This window comes from Armigeres subalbatus, chromosome 3 (assembly GCF_024139115.2).
Source record: "Armigeres subalbatus isolate Guangzhou_Male chromosome 3, GZ_Asu_2, whole genome shotgun sequence".
Classification (NCBI taxonomy): Eukaryota; Metazoa; Arthropoda; class Insecta; order Diptera; family Culicidae; genus Armigeres; species Armigeres subalbatus.
In genome coordinates, this window is record NC_085141.1 from 193,235,681 (window position 1) to 193,255,161 (window position 19,481).

At 40.0% G+C, this 19,481-nt stretch overlaps 1 protein-coding gene and 1 long non-coding RNA gene across 2 annotated transcripts; one reads left to right on the plus strand and one right to left on the minus strand.

The window, feature by feature from the left end:
• Positions 1-7,274: 7,274 nt before the first annotated feature.
• Positions 7,275-17,183, plus strand: LOC134223391 (gamma-aminobutyric acid receptor-associated protein). The gene is made up of 3 exons (XM_062702534.1): positions 7,275-7,462; positions 15,538-15,735; positions 15,815-17,183. The coding sequence occupies exons 1-3, from the start codon at positions 7,373-7,375 to the stop codon at positions 15,881-15,883; spliced, it is 357 nt and encodes a 118-aa protein (XP_062558518.1). The 5' UTR covers positions 7,275-7,372; the 3' UTR covers positions 15,884-17,183.
• On the minus strand, positions 16,922-19,423 carry LOC134223392 (uncharacterized). The gene is made up of 2 exons (XR_009982558.1): positions 19,101-19,423; positions 16,922-19,027 (listed from the first exon to the last, which is right to left on the minus strand). It is a non-coding gene; the product is annotated as an uncharacterized LOC134223392 (long non-coding RNA).
• Between the last annotated feature and the right edge of the window lie 58 nt (positions 19,424-19,481).

The following is a 19,481-nucleotide window of genomic DNA, read 5'->3' on the forward strand; positions in this document are numbered from 1 at the left end:
TTTTTACAAGGGAGAATGCATTTACACACTAACCCAGTACACGTGCATTTTAGTTGCCAAACTACCACACGGAAGTGTACTGGAGTGTCGGACTCGACCATACCGGTAATACCGACTAAACTCCCTTGGGCTCCACCATCGTTTTTTTTTTTTTAATTCTTTATTAAAGATCCACCATCGTTTCCCCCAGGAACTACCTCCCAGTACTACTTCTGGGGGATGGCAGTACTAAACGTACTCGCTCATTCTCGCTCACACAGGCACCCGTCCCATGCGAGACTGACTTGGGTGCTCGCTCTATCGCACCCTCAAACACACCCTACATACTCTGTTGCACCTCTGTCATGCCGTGCGGGTCTAACTTGTGTGCCCACCCTTCTCATGCCATGTGGGTCTAACTTGTATGCCCACCCAAACCCTTGATTCATGCTCATACACTCCATGCTTGCACACACGCTAACGCTCCTATGGGTCTGACTTGTGTGCCCACCCTTCTCATGCCGTGCGGGTCTAACTTTTGTGCCCACCCTTCTCATGCCATGTGGGACTAACTTGTATGCCCACCTTTATCGTACCATGTGAGACTGCTCACCTCTTTCATTCAGTTCGCGCTGACACATACTACTCGAGTCATTCGACCTAACACTCCCTCTGGCATCCCTTGTGGGACGTTTCGCTTAGATTCCCACTTCTGACATACCATGTGAGTCTGACTCACCTCATTCATGCCATATGAGACTAGCTCAACTCGACTCAACTCATTCCTTTCGTACCATGTGAGACTGACTTGGATGCTCATCCACACTCCTCTGCCACGCCGCGGAGTATCAGTAGTCGTAGGAACCAACATTCCTGCGCTACTCCCAGCGCGGCGTGTGCAGTCCATACATACACCTATTCATTCACACTTCTGCCATGCTTCGAGGTGACGATCTCGGTTGCCACCCGCTGCGCCATTACCTCTGCATGGGCAGACCATTCACGCACTTCTTCGCGTTCGGCACTTTCGCCATAGATATAATAATCAAGATGTTGGGGTCAGTGCAAATTAGTACTCATTTTATGGTTCCATGTACTAAAATTTCGGTACCCAGTGAAATAAAGCAACGCTTCAACATAATTTTGAGTTGTTCTAATTTTCTACTGTTGTCAAGGTTATCATTCTGGCTGTTTATTTATTATTTTTCTATGTTTTGGGAAAGTCGAAAGAATACGGTAGTTTTGATTTTTCTTAGCTATAATATTTTTATTTGTTTTCAGTTCAACGCTCAATACTCCAACATACAAAACGTTATGTTATTGTATGGTAGGTATATGACCGAAGCTTAAATCGGGGTTTTCCGTGAGGATAAAAAAAGTTTTCCCGTAGAAATTTGGATTTTTGTCTACGGAGAAACTCAGAAGAATATCCCTTCCCAGAAGAAATTATTTTGAAAAATTTTCCAAGGAGTTTCAGAAAAACAACCGCTTAAAAATTCTGAATAATTCCATTTGAAAATTCAGGAATATTTCAAGTAGAAACTTAGAAGAATTTTGCTTGGGAATTTGATAAAATTTCCTAAAATAGATTCCTTTGGAAATTTACACTTGGTTTGTCTGATCATATTCCGGGTAACTGACAAGCCCGGTCTGCAACGTTTAAAACTTATAGAAAAGAATAGAATACTCTCGAAATACTGATATGTATTTTAATACTCTGGAACCGTTATTCCAGTATGTTCAGTAATGTTCCTGGTGATGAATATATGATAATAAAGTTTCTTTTCAAAATGTCAAAAACAAAACAGAAATCTTGTATTTAGTCATTTTCAAGCTTTCAAAAGCTATGATGGAGTTTTGAAGTGTAATATGTTATAACGTTGGAATTAGTTTTAATAATATTTTCCAAACTTGAAATGTGAAGCACATTACGCCACTTCAATCTATTCTGCTTGAAACGATAAGATCAATATGTTTTATGCCTTGTTCTATGTGATACCTCACGAGTTCCAAGGCTTTCCGAAGGAATCCGACTGACAGCATGTGGTGGTCGCCTCTCTCAAGAAAAAAATACTCTGCTATGTTCGCGTTAATTTGTGGCACCACATAATCTTCTCTCCGTATCCATATCTATCGCAAATCGAATGCGGAGCATGGGTGTCGTATGGTGATATGAATCACGCGCGTTCGCTATTGGAATTTACGGCCCGTGCTACAAATAATAGCCAAAGGGAAACTGCGATCGGGATACGTGGCAATGGATGATCGGGTGATATTGGTATCATTTGTGTGTATTGCCGATTGCCTTTCTAAATCCACTGTTTCCGATAAAATTGTTTGCTCGTTCTAAATGAGACATTTATATGAGAAAGCTAGCAATCACTTGAGTGAAGCCAAACCGGGTAGATGGAATAGATGTTGAGGATCGATATTTATGCTTGAAGTTCTATAGTGCCTTAGTGCTCGCTGTATACCCAATCGCTGAAAGTTTTAAAGATAGTGAAGCCATTACGATTAAAAATTGGCGCATGATTTGGTAAAAAAAGCCTAGGTAAGCCAATATAAATAAATTCGTCGACAGCCCACTTTTTTTCGTCTTGGGATAGCTTTTCCTTCAACGAAGGTTTTTTTTCTTCTAATGTTCTGAAACCCTCAGGCGGCTGATTTGAAGGATCGACACGGATTTTCGGCATCTCATCACTGTGCTAAACCCCTTGCCGGTTGATTTTCGTGAAAGCCAAAGGTTTGTGAATTCGACCGCCATCCCAGCTTCTACGGTGCTCACCTACGCCCGCTCGGACCGTATAGTACTCTTGTTAGTGAGTGACGTCAAGGTATCACACCCTCTCATACTACGCGGTGCCGACGCACCTTGATACCAGCCAAGTAAGCTGCCAGCCTGTACTCAGTCTATTTTTCTCTCTAAATTGGCTTATAGCGAGCAAAGACCCATCAGCCGCCAAGCTTCCAGTACCGACACCTACTGCTCCAATCAATTTGCAATGCTAGCAAAATAAAACGTTTCGTTGAATTGAGTTTAAATTAATAGCTAACTCGGAGGTCCTTTATTTCATTTTTTAGTTCAGTTTGCTTTATTTTCGGTACGTCCAAGAAGACGAAGTGTTTGAGCCATAATTTAAAACTCGCCCGAAGACAAGATCTTAGTCGAACCTGCAGAAAGTGTCAGCAGTCTCTCTAACCCGAGAGTGGCGCTTAAGCAGCAGGACCTTGTGTGCACATCACGAACGTTTCATGCTTGTTGCATCTTTCCCTTTCAGCAAGGAATCCTCCACGGCCACCGACCTCTAATGAGATGCACGCTTCTAGACCTGTCCGCATAACACCTTGGGCTGACCGTTATTCAATGTTTCAGTAGCATTGTGCATTATAATCGGGATTTGAAATAGGTGCCAAATTTTCACCTGAATGATTGTTCATAGGTTATAGGTTTGGCTTCAAAATGTGTTCGAATCTGAAAACAATTCGTTATGCTTTCAATGATGGTATTCATGCTATATCATTTATACTTTATAACACCTTTGCGATGTTCATTTGCTTGTAGAATATAAATAATAACTGACCTTTTTATCTAACCGCATGATAAGCTCAACATCTTTCAACGTGTTTTGAGTTTTTATTAAAATTAGGAGGAAAGCGCACCGGCGCATTACACCGAAAATGGTCACAATAATTTCCGAAGTGGCTTTCATTTTTGTAGTTTGTTTTTGTTTGAAGAAAAAACAAACTACGAAAATGTTGCTATGGCAGCAGTGCTAAAATATGTTCTAAAGGGGCATCAATAGATTACGTACTGAAGCGACGCTTTCATTTACTGGGTACCGAAGATCGTTCATAGCTTACGAAACAGGAACCACCAAAAAATCACCAGTTTCATATTGATTGTTGCTTTCGCTCTAACTAACCAATCCCAAGTTAGTCATGCTTGTCGATTGTTGCTCGGCGCGCCAGATTCTCTGCAAGCTGCAGGCAATCTGAGTGGTTGCAGTCGAGACTGCGTTCCACTTCTCCACCGCTTGACACATCCTTTGGATAAGATTATCCGGAGTTGTGTCCCGGCCGCAAACGTCTAACATTGCTCTTCTTTCGACGTCGAAACGAGGACATACGAACAGTATGTGCTCTGCAGTTTCGTCAACACCTGGGCAGTCAGGGCAGACGGGGACTTCCGCGTGCCCAAACCTGTGGTGGTACTGTCGGAAACAGCCATGGCCTGACAGGAATTGTGTCAGATGGAAGTGAACCTCCCCATGGGGTCTCCCCACCCAGCTTGATATGTTGGGAATCAGCCGGTGGGTCCACCTACCTTTCGAGGAGTTATCCCACTCGCGCTGCCATCTGGCAACCGAAGTCACCCTGGTACGCTCGCGGGCTCCTCTGGTGCCACGTAGGTCAAAACACTTCTCGTCCTCCCGGATGACCAGCCCGACTGACATCATACTCGCTATCACGCAGGATGCGTCGCGCGATACCGTGCGGTAGGCCGATATCACCCTGAGACACATCAAGCGGTAGGTGCTCTCCAGTTTCTGTAGGTAACTGGTTACCCCCAGTGCTTTTGCCCAGGACGGGCCGCCATACCTAAGAATAGATGCGGCAACGCCTGCCAGTAGCCTACGTCTACTGGCGCACACCTTGGAGCTGTTGGACATCATCCTCGATAATGCCGCTACAGCAGTCGAAGCCTTCTTGCACGCATATTCGACATGGCTACCGAAGGTAAGCTTGTCGTCTATGATGACCCCAAGAATCTTCAGACTCCGCTTTGAAGTGATCGCGACGTCTCCCACGTGTACAACTGCATGTTGTGCCGACTTACGGTTGCTGACGATAACCACCTCCGTCTTATGTTGAGCGAGCTCAAGGTCTCTCGCACTCATCCAGTCCGCCACAGTGCTGATCGCGTGTTCTGCGGTTAGCTCTACTTCGGGGATTGACTCCCCGTACACCTCTAAGGTTACATCGTCAGCAAAGCCGACGATCTTCACACCAGGAGGGAACTTTAGCTTCAGAACCCCGTCATACATCAGATTCCATAGTACCGGGCCCAGGATTGACCCTTGCGGGACTCCTGCGGTAATAGGAACACTTTTCTGACCGGCATCGGTCTCGTATAGCAGCACACGGTTCTGGAAGTAGCTTTCCAAGATCCGGTACAGTCCCACCGGCAGGCTAAGCCGGTGTAACGAGAGCGCGATGGCATCCCAGCTTGCGCTGTTGAATGCGTTCTTCACGTCCAGTGTCACCAACGCACAGTATCGAATTCCTCGCCTTTTCCGTTGGATCGCTACCTCTGTAGTCTTGAGGACTGAATTGATAGCGTCCACCGTGGACTTACCCTTCCGAAAACCAAACTGGTTACTCGACAGGCTATCCGTACCCTCTGCGTACGGGGTGAGCCTGTTGAGGATGATCCTCTCGAGCAGTTTACCCGTCGTGTCGATCAGGCAAATTGGTCTGTACGCCGATGGGTCACCCGGAGGCTTCCCGGCCTTCGGCAGCAGTACCAACTTCTGCCTTTTCCATCTCTCAGGGAAACAACACTCATCCAGGCATCTCTGCATAGCTAGCCTGAACATGTTCGGGTTCGCTATGACCGCTGCCTTGAGTGCACTGTTTGGAACTCCATCGGGGCCTGGAGCTTTGTTCATCGCAAGGGTGTTAGCCACTGCGAGTAACTCTTCGTTCGTCACCGGAGCCACCATTTCGGCCACACTCCCAGCGCCTTGCAGCGCAGGAGGAGGCCAGGGACTTGTGGCTTGGGACGGGAAGAGTACTTCGATAATCCTCAACAACTGGTCCGGTGACCGTTCGGGGGGTGAAGAGCCCCCTTTGGTCTTGGCCATCACGATCCTATAGGCGTCACCCCACGGATTCGCATTGGCACCCTCGCACAGGTTGTCGAAGCACGCTCTCTTGCTGCTCTTGATGGCCTTGTTAAGGGCCAGTCTCGCAGCTTGAAACACTTCCCGGCGGACCGCTCTTTCCTCCTCGGTGCGGGCTCGTTGCGTCCTACGTCTAGCCTTGAGGCAGGCTGATCGTAGGGCTGCGTCTCCCATTTCTTGGTAGGGCTTTCCTCGGCATAGTAGCGTCGCACGCGCGTGATAGGACGTGATAGGACAGCAGGTGCACAGTGATTCAGATTCAGCTGTGTTACTTGCACGGCTTTTTCCGATTGGCTTCTCCGAAGGGACACGCAGGCCCGCCCATAGCATGGTTCCGGGCCTGCTTCTTACTGGCGCAGATAACCCAAGCAACCAGAAGTTCAGATTTTACTTAAATTTACTCTTAACCGAACTAATTGGTTCACTATGGTTCACATCAAGTTCCAAGCATCCTTAACGAAACTTTAAAGTTCACTTTTACGCTCCCACCATACAAAGAATTACTTAAAATGAAAGCTGATTAAGCCAAAATAGCCCTTCTTATCCGAACTTCTGGTTGCTTGGGAAGGCACCTAGGTGCCTTGTCGCATTCCTGCGCCTTGTGTCCCTCCTCGCCGCAGCGACGACACATCTTGCTTCGGTCTGGGCCCGACGTATCCTATGTGCGGGGCTCTTCGTACATGTCTTCAAGCGCCTGCTTTGGCAAAATCTTAAGGCTCGAGGAAATATGGTCGGTGTAGAGTCCTATAAGAAGAGTAACGTCATGTGCCACGTTTGACAGGTCTCCTGCTCGTTTGGAACGCGCATTTGTATGGAACTGACAGACGATTCTGTTCCAATTCTGACACTTGACGACACTGTTATTATAGTCACTGTAGGTCGGTGTAGCACTAACTTAGAATTCGGAAGTCGGGACTTCCGAACCGAACTTTCTTCTGAAGTTTCATCTGTCAAACTAATTAATGCGTTGTTTAGCGCATCTTTAAGCAAATCCAGCGCACTACTTCCGAAGTGGGTTTTTTACCGGTATCTGCAGAAAACCCCAACTTCGGTATAGAAAACGTTCTAAGTTCTAAGAAAACGTTCTAAGCGGAACCCTTCCCCTACCTGTTGATGGTGTTGGTTTGCGTGGGAGAGCTATCAGATTCGTCGAATCGTCGTTTGAATCTTTGTTTACAAAAGCAGATAAGTCGTTTTGAAAATTTTGTCTTGTAAACAGTGAAAGTAATTTTATCAAATTTGGGATATTGACCCAAACTACGATTTTGAGTGAAAACAACCCATTTTTTGTAGTTTTGGTTTTCAGTGTACTAAATGCAGCTTTGGTAGTACAAAAGCTTCGCGTGACTTTTGACATAAACAAAACAACAACGAACGACGCAGTTTCGTTTCGCTCAAAGCGCAGTTTCAGTGAAAACATTGACGAGAACACATCGCTGTTTAGTGGGAAATCTGATAATTTAGATAAGAGTGAACAAAATAAATCCATAATGAAATTTCAATACAAGGAAGAACACCCGTTCGAGAAGCGAAAGGCTGAGGGTGACAAAATTCGACGCAAATATCCAGAACGAGTACCCGTAAGTAGCAAACAAACCTTTCCAAAAAACGGCTACTTTACTCAAGCTCAATAAATTGTTGAAAAAAAAAAGAATGATTCATGACTATTGGTGAAATCAAGATGTCGGACAGTATTTTTCAAGGCGAATTCGAAATAATTCTTTCACATGGGTTGTTATGCGTTCTATACTGAACCTGTTTGATGATTTTTTTTTCTCAGTTTGCCAATTTGAAAATGTTTTCAGGAAATTTTGTTCAAATTGTGTTCAAGGTCATTACGTCACTAGATACGACGGTTCCTTTGTTTTTTAGTGTTAGGCATCGCATGCTTATGAAAAAAAAGTTATGCGGAGATTATTCACTATCAAATTGGTATCCATTGCTATATAGGTAACTTGCTCTACATCAATTTTATTGACATCATTATATTGTAAAATAGAAAACTAATCTTCAGAATGGATCGTAAACAAAAGACATTCAATCAGCTCATCAGCTGACGACAGTTTACATACCTACATAGCTTATATTTTCTGAACTATGTTGATTCGCTGTGTGATTTGGTTCTTTGTTTTGTTAATAGTAAGTCGCCATTTTCGCGCTTCGTAAATATCTTAATCGATTCACCTATCATCGTTCGTTCAAACCCGAAGAGATAAGTAAGCTGTTTAGCTTCGGCTAGCGACTTGTAGATCGACTCAAGGTGAAGGAGCTTTGTTTTGTTCGGTCTCGGTGGCTACCTACTGAACACAAGTTTACATGCAGATGAATCTTCATTGTATCTAGACTTGTTTTTCGCTGCGAAGTCTTATGTTGAATGCAGACTTAGGTAACTAGAGCATGAAAATTACAAAGAGAAACATGCTAATTGATTACGAATTTCCTGAAGTTCTTCTTCAGTTTTTCTCCATATTTTATACCAAGGACACACAGTGTGATTCCAGTGTGATACGAACAGTGCCAACTGTCAAAACGCTTGGGGAAAAAAGGGGTATCATAGTATGTACAGAAATCACAGTCTATCCAAGGTGTTAGAAAGCAATGAATCCCATTAATTCAAAAGTAAATTGAAAATATTTTTATAGTTCATTGAATCGATTACGGAAACAATTTACAATATTTGTTTCAGTAAAGTCAAGGAAATAAGATCTGCAAAATAAAAAAAGGGTTTTCGTTTATTTATATTCAACTGATAGCTGTCACAAGAAAATGAAAAACAAAAAGAAAACAATTCGAAATTTGAGGAACCGAGAAGAATTGATTAATCACGAAAACAGTAAAAAGATATACCTACTACCTAGCAAATGTCCCAGAATTTGGTCCAATAGTAGTCTCTCCAATAGTGCGGTAAGACGCGCGGCTACAAAGCAAGACCATGCTGAGGGTGGCAGGGTTCGATTCCCGGTGCCGGTCTAGGCAATTTTCGGATTGGAAATTGTCTCGACTTCCCTGGGCATAAAAGTATTATCGTGTTAGCCTCATGATATACGAATGCAAAAATGGTAACTTGGCTTAGAAACCTCGCAGTTAATAACTGTGGAAGTGCTGTTAAAGCTGCGAGGCGGCTCTGTCCCAGTGTGGGGATGTAATGTGTAATGAAAATTACTTTTGTAATGGAGTGGAAATGTTCCGAGCGGAATATTAAGACGCTTCTACCACGATATATGAAGTGTTCTAAGCCGACGGCGCGGCACTGGTTTTTCGGGTTTTTAGTTCAAACACTCAATTACGGTTAGAATAAAACTTTATTATTTACGTATCACTTGTTTGTACATTTATAAACTTTTTTTACATTTTAGCACTTATTCATTACACTCATTACAATTAACACTTTCGTATAATTATAAACTCGAATATTTTCGTTTTTACAAACTTTTGCACTATTTTCCGTATGACAATGTCTTTCCCAGAGATACTAACACTTTTTATTTATCGATACTTATTCTGAGACTCTAACACCGATTTTCGATTTTACCGCGACGGACTATTTAACTGTTCACTTATGTTTTTTTCAAAGAGTTAATTAATTTAAACTTAGATCTCGATTCGTGCACTAGTCACGAGTGTCGAGGTGTCTAAGGGACAACCCTGATTCAATTGGAGTGTTCGGTAGGCCGGCTAGGGAAACCTAGAAAGCGCCGAATTCCAATAAAGGTGCTGCTGAATATTTGGGACTGACCCCGAGCTGGGAAAAGCACACGGTATTTATAGTCAATCCGAGTTCTGAATTTCATAATGATTTCATGAATTGCATTAGACTGGACTCCACGAAAGTTCCGAGAATCCTTAAATAACGTAACCATTTTCCTCATCCCACATTTATCTGTTCAGACTATGTGGTTTTAATTTCAACTTCGTAAATATCCTCAATTTTTTTAGCATCCATTCATTACTCAACTTTGCATTCTTTATGGATGCTCCCTAAAGTTCTTTTGCACGAAATGCTTAATCAGCTTATTTAAAAAATCCATAAATTCCGAAACAATTTCTTTTTTTCCAAATTTTATACAATAGTTATTTAAATTCTTGTCATAAATTAGCTAATTCAGCCTTAATATTGGACTTCCATACTTTACGAAACTTTGCCCCCTTTTTTGGATGTTCCCTTTAAAATTCTCTTGGAAAAAATCTGTTCTCTTTCCACTCTCTTAAACTCTCTTATTTCAAGCACACATTCAAGTGGCTACTTCAATTTACTAATGTATTAATTCATATATTTTTTTGTATAAAATGAGTATCTCTAAGTCCTGCCCCTTTCTTTACAACTAAACTTGAACATTGCTGTCTCACAGAGTAATGTTCAACAAGTCCCAAATGTTTCATAATGCATGATACTACTAAACCAACGGAGTTGTGAAAATCTTCACTAAAAAATCAGTATTCCAACCCAGCATGGGTTCTTTGTAAAACAGCGCACCATACCGCCGAGCTATTAACAGCTACCGCTTGTATTACTCTTTGATTTTAAGTATACTCTTAAAAATCAATCAATCAATATTTTTTTCTTTCTTTCAACTGGGCTTTGAATTAAATTCCCCTTTCCCAAAAGAATCATTACCCCTTCGGGTCGGCTCTTCCTTTTCCGAACCACTCAGACCCCAATATCAATATTTCCTTTCAAGTTTATATTGGTAAGAACAAAATCATGTTCGCTCTGTTTTTCATACTGGGCAACAAACCCCTTTATATCAATACACCTGTATACGTGTATGTAGATTCAATGAAGACTCTTATTGTCTCTATCATTTTGGCTAAGTTATTATTCCGCGCTCCTCACCCAAACAAATTCTTTCCTTAGTGTCCTATACATATGCGCCAATGCATCATCATCAATGACGATCGCGGCTATGTACCGCTATATCGTACACTGTCCAATATGTGAGCACGTTTGAACATGTCAATCCACCGCGCTCCAGTTAAGTAAATCTGACTAAGCTGTTTTCGACGGTTTCGCCAAACCGTGATAAGGGTATGCGATATATCACTTTTTGGCCGAATTTCGGTAAAGTTATGACGAGATTTCGGTAAAAGAATAACGGAGTTCCGGTAAAACAATATCGAGATCTCGGCTGTTGTAATTTCAGCGAAAATTTAGCTGAGGTCGGTAAAATAATTCAAGTGTGTATCAATGGAAAATAATAACTTATCGATCCCCTAAAACCGTTTTATTATTTTAATATAGCCAATGCGCATTAAAAGCTATTATTTTTTTAAGAAAATTATTTTGAGCTTTTTAGTGGAATGTCTTCACTTGTCATAAGACGAGTTTGTACAATCCCATTTAATTCTTCTTCTGAAATGAAATGGGATTGTACAAACTAACTCGTCTTATGACAAGTATTATTTTTTGTTAATATTGGTGCGCTAATACATTTCAGTTAGAAAACCTGTAGGGATGCCTATTTTGCCCCGTAGTATGTTTTTATCCAGTAAAAAACCCAGATTAATTCACCTACAGTGAGATTTTGACCCTTCCTTAGATATAAGGAAATTTTTTCCAGACTACAGTATTTAAAACGAGTTAAAAATACTCAGCTTCCCACGGCGATTTACCTTGAAAGTGACAAAATAATTGCCTACCCAAAGGCGTATGTCATGGGTTGAGTGACAACTCAACGAATGATAACGTACTGTACTTCATGCTGCCTATCTATAAGGCGCTCGTCGGATTGAATAGCTATTGTGACATGGTTAGTAACTATCGAAACGCTGGTTGCATATATTGTACTTGTAATTTCCAGAGACCTCGATATTAATTAATCCAGAACTAACTAAATCAGTCATTGATCTGAGCGAAACTCAATAGCGTTCAATAATAACATATATTTCGCCTTATGGATGCCTAATTTGGTAAAACTAAACTTGTCCAATACCTTAAAAATGAGCGAGATTTGTATGGTAGTAAATTTCAGAATTTGCACACATACGCACACATACATGCATACAAGTGATCAAAACATGCTCACATTTGCTATCTAGCTTCCACTGAAGAAATTTTTGAAATCCCTTTCAATTTTTACGTTTTTGCTTTTCTGAGAAGATTTTTTCGTACATGCTTCTATATGTTCCTCAATTAAAATCATTTGTTTCTTTGAAACAAATCAGAAAAATATGCATATTTCCATACCATATCATTTGTCATAATTATATTTTCAATGTCAAAGTGAATTTGTTTAAAATACCATACATTTTATTTAATTATTCACGAAATTTCTTGATAGATTAATACGTAACACACCTGCGTAACGCATACAAAGTGAAATTATATACACTTCCAAAGGAAGGGTCAAAAAGTTTGTTAAGTCACATTTATCGGGATTACTGTTCTTTTTGAAGTTCGCATAACCGACTATTTTTTACATATGCAGCTAGGAATCTCAGCAAAGATTTTTCTCAATTACACGGTCATACATTCCGTTTTACTTATGGTCTTGTAGCAGTAGCAAAGTGGGTGTCTAGTTTAAAATCTTTTTTTTCTTCAGACTTGATTACGACAGACTAAATTTATGTTACGGTTTATTTTATCTTACCTGTAAGTGACAAATGTCTGATTGGAATTGTGTATGTTCCGTTCTTGCATGTTATGTGTTTGGGCCTGAAGATAGGCAATTAAAATTATAAGTAGAAAGATTCCCAGACACAGACTTTATATTACTGGTGCCACATGGCACAAATTAATTGAAGGTGCCCAAATAGGATCTGAATCCTAGACAAAATAGAGCTATGTATACAACTACTTGGCTGTTGTAGACAAAAATGCTTAACACATTTTCAAACACATTTGCGGGATTTGACTGATGGACAAAAATCTTTTAAGGAAACCTCGTCACATCTCGCAATGGGTAACACATTGGACGTTTCTCTCGGGGCACAGAGAGATGGTCAATCATTTTATTTGTTAAATGTGTTATTTGTTTATTTTCTATGTTTGTAAAATAACTTTTTATTGTAATATGGCAGTGTAACAAGCCCCACGTTACAATTATTTTATAACAACATAAAGATTAACTATCAACATGTAACAAATAACACATTAAAATAATGCGCGTTCTCTCCTGGTGCCCTGAGAGAGACGGCTAGGTGGTGCCCACTACGGGAAATGACGAGGTTTCATATGAGATTTTGGTCCATCAGCCAAATCCCGCAGATATATTTTTATTGCGCATCGCGCTTTTTGTCTACAGCAAATAGTTTGCCGTATTCATAGCTGAGCCTTTTGTGTAGGATTCTAATCCTATTTGGGCACCTTCAATTAATTTGTGCCATGTGGCACCAGTAGTATAAAGTCTGTGTCTGGGAATCTCTCTACTTATAATTTTAATTGCCTATCTTCAGGCCCAAACACATAACATGCAGGAACGGAACATACACAATTCCAATCAGACATTTGTCACTTACAGGTAAGATAAAATAAACCGTAACACAGCCTTCAACCAACGGGAACGAAATTTTTGTGGATGGTCTAGAAGCATCCACAAAAATTTCGTCAATTTGATTGGAGGAAAGGTGTTGAGGAGGACGCAATCTCAAACAAATACTCCATACAACGATGGAACTTCGAGCATTGCTTTAGGTTACAGAAAAGATAACATAACGGTAACGGTAGCGATAACAAAAGACGGTAACCAAAACATACTTTCTGACGCATCACTTACAGATGCCAGAAAACAGGAAAAAACACCATTCAAGGTGACAGAGCTTAAAATTACTTAACTTACATCTAGGTAAGTGAAGAATCTTGTCCTCAACACCTGAGTTACAACGTTTTCGTCGGGGAGCCATATTACAATAAAAATTTTACAAACATACAAAATAAACAATTCAAACAACAATTAACGAATTAAAATAACTGACCTTCTCTCTGTGCCCTGAGAGAAACGTCCAATGTGTTGCCCATTGCGAGATATGACGAGGTTTCCTTATAAGATTTTTGTTCATCAGTCAAATCCCGCAAATATATTTTTATTGCGTATTGCGCATTTTGTCTACAGCAATTAGTTTGCTGTATTCATAGCTGAGCCTTTGTATAGGATTCTTATTCTATTTGGGCACCCTCAATTAATTTGTGCCATGTGGCACCAGCAATATCATGTCTGTGTCTGGGAATTCCTCTATGTATAAATTAAATTGCCTATCTCCAGGCCCAAACACAGAACATTCAAGAGTGGACATACACAAATCCACTCAAACATTTGTCATTAACATGCAAGATAAAATAAACCGTAACATTTATTGTTGATATTTTCCAAAAGATACACTGCCGTCATACGCATATTTGTCCCATGTTTGCTGGGACTCCCTATGTACATGGGACAATTATGCGTAGAACGGCAGTACAGGTGTCTCCTGATTTTAACATCTTTCATTCTAACCCATGGGGTCATCTTACCAATCGGATGCCACTAGTATTTAAAATTCTTCATAAAATCTGACAAGTTCTTCGTTCTTTCTTATTAGGGGTCGTACACTAATTACGTAAGCAATTTTTCTGGGATTTTCAAGCCACCCCCTCCCCCCCGGGTAAGATTTTTTTCATACTAATGATTTTTTATTTATATTGTGCGTAAGAAAACGACAAACCTCCCCTCCCCCATAAGTGCTTACGTTACGGCATCGTGGCTTGGAGCTTGGAATAGTATTGCAGTGAGGTGGACCTCTTTCCTCAGTAATAATGAAGTGAGATCTCCCCTTTTTTGCAATACTTTTCTGATGTGTTCCCTGCTGATGACTAGTCGTAGCTACGCTTAATTCTAGCTAGATAGGTATATATATAGAGAAAATGTAAACAGCTTGATTGACATTAATAGGATTCACTGACTAGATGTTTTTTGATGGGCACCAGTACCTCCCGTTGTCAACATCGACTGCTATTATGTATTGAATGTCGGGTGCAAGAAAACACGAATTCAACTTTATATGTTAACTACTTGGAAAATATCGATGTTCGTGCTGAGCTTCCATTATTTGTTCGGTTTACACTACGACTCCCGGCCGCAATATTCCCTATAAGACTAATAACTTATTCACCCAAGGAATATTGGATACCATGAAAATTGAAGAAAACTTGACCATAACAATCGAAATTGCAGCCAACTGGGGGGTCGTTCAAAAATGATGTCACAGATTTTAGGGGGGCTAAGATTTTGTGACAGTACATGTACTAGGCATACAAAAAAGCGTGACAGAGATGGGGAGGGAGTCTAAGTAGTGGACGTCATATTTGAATCGCCCCTGGACAGAAATTTCGTGAACATTGTTGGATTAATGAAAGTTTAGACAGGATTGCAACAAACTTATAGGATACTATTAACTCGACGACATCCATTCTCAACTGCATAAATAAGGAAAGCTCTTAGATTAATATATTGATTTATTGCATTAGTACTTGAAATAATTTATTGTGAAACAAACATCTCCATTCAAAAGTGTTACTTGGACATTACATCAGTACCACCCGTTGTCAACATCGACTGCTATTAGGTATTGAATGTCGGCTACAGGAAACAATGAATTCAACTTTACATGCTAACTACTTAAAAAAACATTATTATAACATAATATCCATATATTTGATGCTCATTCCGTATTCCTTTTCCAGGTTATTGTCGAAAAGGCCCCCAAGGCCCGTATTGGAGATTTGGACAAGAAGAAGTATCTCGTCCCGTCTGACTTGACCGTTGGTCAGTTCTATTTCCTCATCCGTAAGAGAATTCATCTAAGGCCAGAAGATGCCCTGTTTTTCTTTGTTAACAATGTAATTCCACCAACGTCGGCAACAATGGGTTCGCTGTACCAGGTGTGTTTTCTTCACTAGAGTTCACAGAATTTTATTTTCCACATAATATAACACGAAAATATCCGTTGTGTCATTTCAGGAACACCACGAGGAAGACTACTTTCTCTACATTGCTTATTCGGATGAGAATGTGTATGGAAACAAGTGAATACCGAGAGTGATATACTTAGAAAATGACTGCTAAAAATGTATTTGGTATATTTCTTCTGTTTTATTACTTGTCAATATTGCTGCTTAACACTTTAGGGTAGGTATTTTTCAGCGATTTTTAAAATTTCGTTTGCCACATTTTCGCTGCAACTCTCTACGTCGCGATGCATTTGAAACATGGTTAAGCTACCTGTTCAGGGGTTGGCCAAACACGAATAGGAATTCCGTTACTGTTTTCAACTGCTTTTGTCACTGTTCTGGTAATAAGAATTCAACAAAAAAAATCAAAACAACTTATCTGTTTGAGTGGACAAAGCTTCAAACGTCATTTTGACAAATCTGATAGCACCCCACGCAACCCAACACCAATTTTCTTACAAGTTGGTACTGTGAGTTTGCATGTGAGTGTCCTTAGATTTATTGATTCGAATAAGTTGTTCTAAATGAATCACAGCATTTAGGCCGGAACAAATATTATTTTCGCTTGCAGTCTTCCCCCTCGAAATTTTGCGTTTTAATTTAGTAGTTCTATGGATAAATGCATTTTTGAAATATTTTTTAGAAAATCTGATGTGTTTGCTTTTTTGCTTTTAATTTTCTTCCCCCTTTATTTTCTAAAAAATAGTGGTGGAAAAAAAATTAATTGAATAAAATTAACAAGTTATCGGATTTGTTGAAAAATGTTTTAAAAATCCTCCTAAAATTGACAATTAAGACCGAAAAAAATCCAAGGGGGCACATATGCTTTCAAAAATATTTGCATCGGCTTTATTGTTATGCTAAATTTTGTTGTCAGAACGTTTCCAATCAATCAATTCTGGGAAGTAGATACAATAGTGCTATCAAATGAGCAGCTCGAAGTTATTTCTTTCCCTCTCATGTCCGTTTGTTGACAAAAAAGAATGATCAGGACGGGAGCTACTTCGAGCTGCTCATTGATCAGCATTATTGTTTAATTCGCTATAATTTCTTGATGATGTTTTAAGAGAAATATAACACACACGTATTTGGAGTGATAAATCATTTTTTATTGCTATTTCTTTTTTTTTCTCCACACCTAACAACTGGTTTTTGCAAATGCATATGAAATACGCCAACATAAATCTATATAAAAAGAATATAATGGTAAATATTATAAAAAAAACATAACATCAAACAAAATGTGTGCAAGCACGTACCAAAAACATATGTGTATGTTTAAGTTCTCAGTTTTAGATTTATTAGTACCCTACAAACTGTATTTTATTATTGTTTAATTTTCACAGATATATGGAATAAATTATAAGTCTAAGTAGGTATTTCCATTGTGTTGAATAATTGTACATATTTTCTTCGAACGCCTTTAATATAATCTTCGACGTTTTTATTTCTTATTTTTGTTGGCATACATTTTCCGTCGCTTTACGCACAATTTTTGGGATCATTGTGTTAACAGGGTAATGTATAATAGCTGACTGTCAATGTTACAAAAAGTTTTTCAGATTTTTCTAAACCAATAAAAGATTTTACAGAATCTTAAGAATAATCCCAACAGTTTTTGGCGGAATGTTAACAAAAAACAGAAGTCTGGATTGCCATCAACGATGGCTAAAGGATTATGCGAATCCCAGACCACCAACGACATTGCTCACTTGTTCCGTTCGCAATTCAACACCTCCACCTGCAAGATGTAGTTATTACCATTAGGAATGTTCCATGGTAGCAGTTCGTCATCATAAACGTTTTATAATAGCAGCAAGCAAGGAGTTAAATTATCCACGGGATGCGGCCTGGACGATGTCCCATTGCTTGTTTAAAAACGATGCGCGGGGACGCATGCTCTTATTAATTACTGTTTATTATTAATTACTTGTTTCCGAATCGCTGGATACAGTCATTTGTATTTTCTGTTTTTTTAAAGGACTGCATAAACTACGAGCAGTCCAATATACTATGCTATGACATGCTAAACGTTGAACGACCACTAACCGTGCTTCAACGTGTTGTAATGAACGGTACTAGGTCAACAAATGTGAAAGTGAGCGTTTGGTGGAGTAAAGGTGAAAGTGAATGTGGAATCCGTAATAAGGATCTAAGACAAATAGAGAGTGGCCGTCAGGTGGATGCAATCTATACAACGCTTTCTACTGCATTTGACAAAATGAAAAACCAGATTGCCATAGCGAATTTTGACAAATTAAGCATAAATAACGGTCGGCTCAGTTGGCTCCATGTCCTATTCGTGTCCATGTCCATGCAATTCGGAGATCAGATTTCCTTACCGTTTAGAATCCGATCCGACGTTTCACAGGGTAGTCATCTTGGATCGTTTCTGCTGTATATGTACGACCTTTAAAAAGTAAATGTTACTTGTCTGAAATGTCGTAAACAATCGTATGCCTTTGACTTGAAACTGTAGGGGAGGAGGTTCGGTTGTGCGCACCCTTTTGATTTTTTCCATAACATTGGTTCTAGTTGGTATTATGTCTACATTTGTATACAATGAAAAGCTAGACGTACTTACATTACTGGTTTGATTTCTTTGATTTGAAACATTTTGTTATCAATTTCGCAAATTTGGAATTTTTTGAAATTTTAGTTTTGTGGTTCGGTTGTGGGCACCCTTGAAAATCCGGCTAATAATGAAGAATAACAACTGAAATCCACCTAGTTTTCGAGCTGAATTTTGATGGCAATCGTTATTGAACCACAAAATAGACTAAATTTACCGTATGAATACGCATTAGAACTCACTTTTTCAATTCAATCACACCATTTTATGACACTTTGAAAAAGGTCAAACAAAATTTTCGTGTTGATTTTTATGTAGAAAAAAAATTAGCGAGTTTTCATTTGTAATGAGAAGCGTTTCAAGATTCCCGTGTATGTGGATAGTGAGGCAGTAACCGTCCGGGTGCACGATCTCCCTCCTTCCACACCACACGCGTCTATCGGCGAATTTATGAGACAGTTTGGTGATGTGATTTCAATCCAAAGTGAACGTTGGAAGCACTACTTCCCCGGCGTTCCAAATGGTGTACGAGTGCTGCAAATGAGGCTCAAACAGCCTATACCGTCCTTCATCACATTCGGGACAGACGTATGCTTGGTGACTCATCCGAATCAGCCGAAAACTTGTAGACGATGTTCTAGACCAGTACATCTACAACAAAAATGTTCGGAAATTACCGTATCGAATAGGATCGAAACTGCAACACCATCAACAGCCCCCTCACCAACAAGCGAAAAACCATTCTCTGACGCAGTTTTCCCCCCGGTAGAAAGCAATCGTAAAGCACTATCTTCCTCTGATCCGAGTGATGGACTCCCGACAACGAGCAGAGGCGCGCTTGCTCAAGCAGACAATACCAACGACGACGATGACGACGATAAAGCATCAGCATCCAGCTCAACAACAGAATCTGATTTCATCGAAGCGACAAACAAAAGGCGGCTATCAAAGCGAATAGCAAACTTAAACAAGAAAGTTTGCGTGGAGCAGTGTGCCCAGTCTATTGGTCATTCCGACAATTGTTCTGGGAAAAGTGATAAAATGTTGTAATTGCTTAATATGAAATTGTAAACAAAAATTTCAAAGAAACTCGGCTCCGTTATGC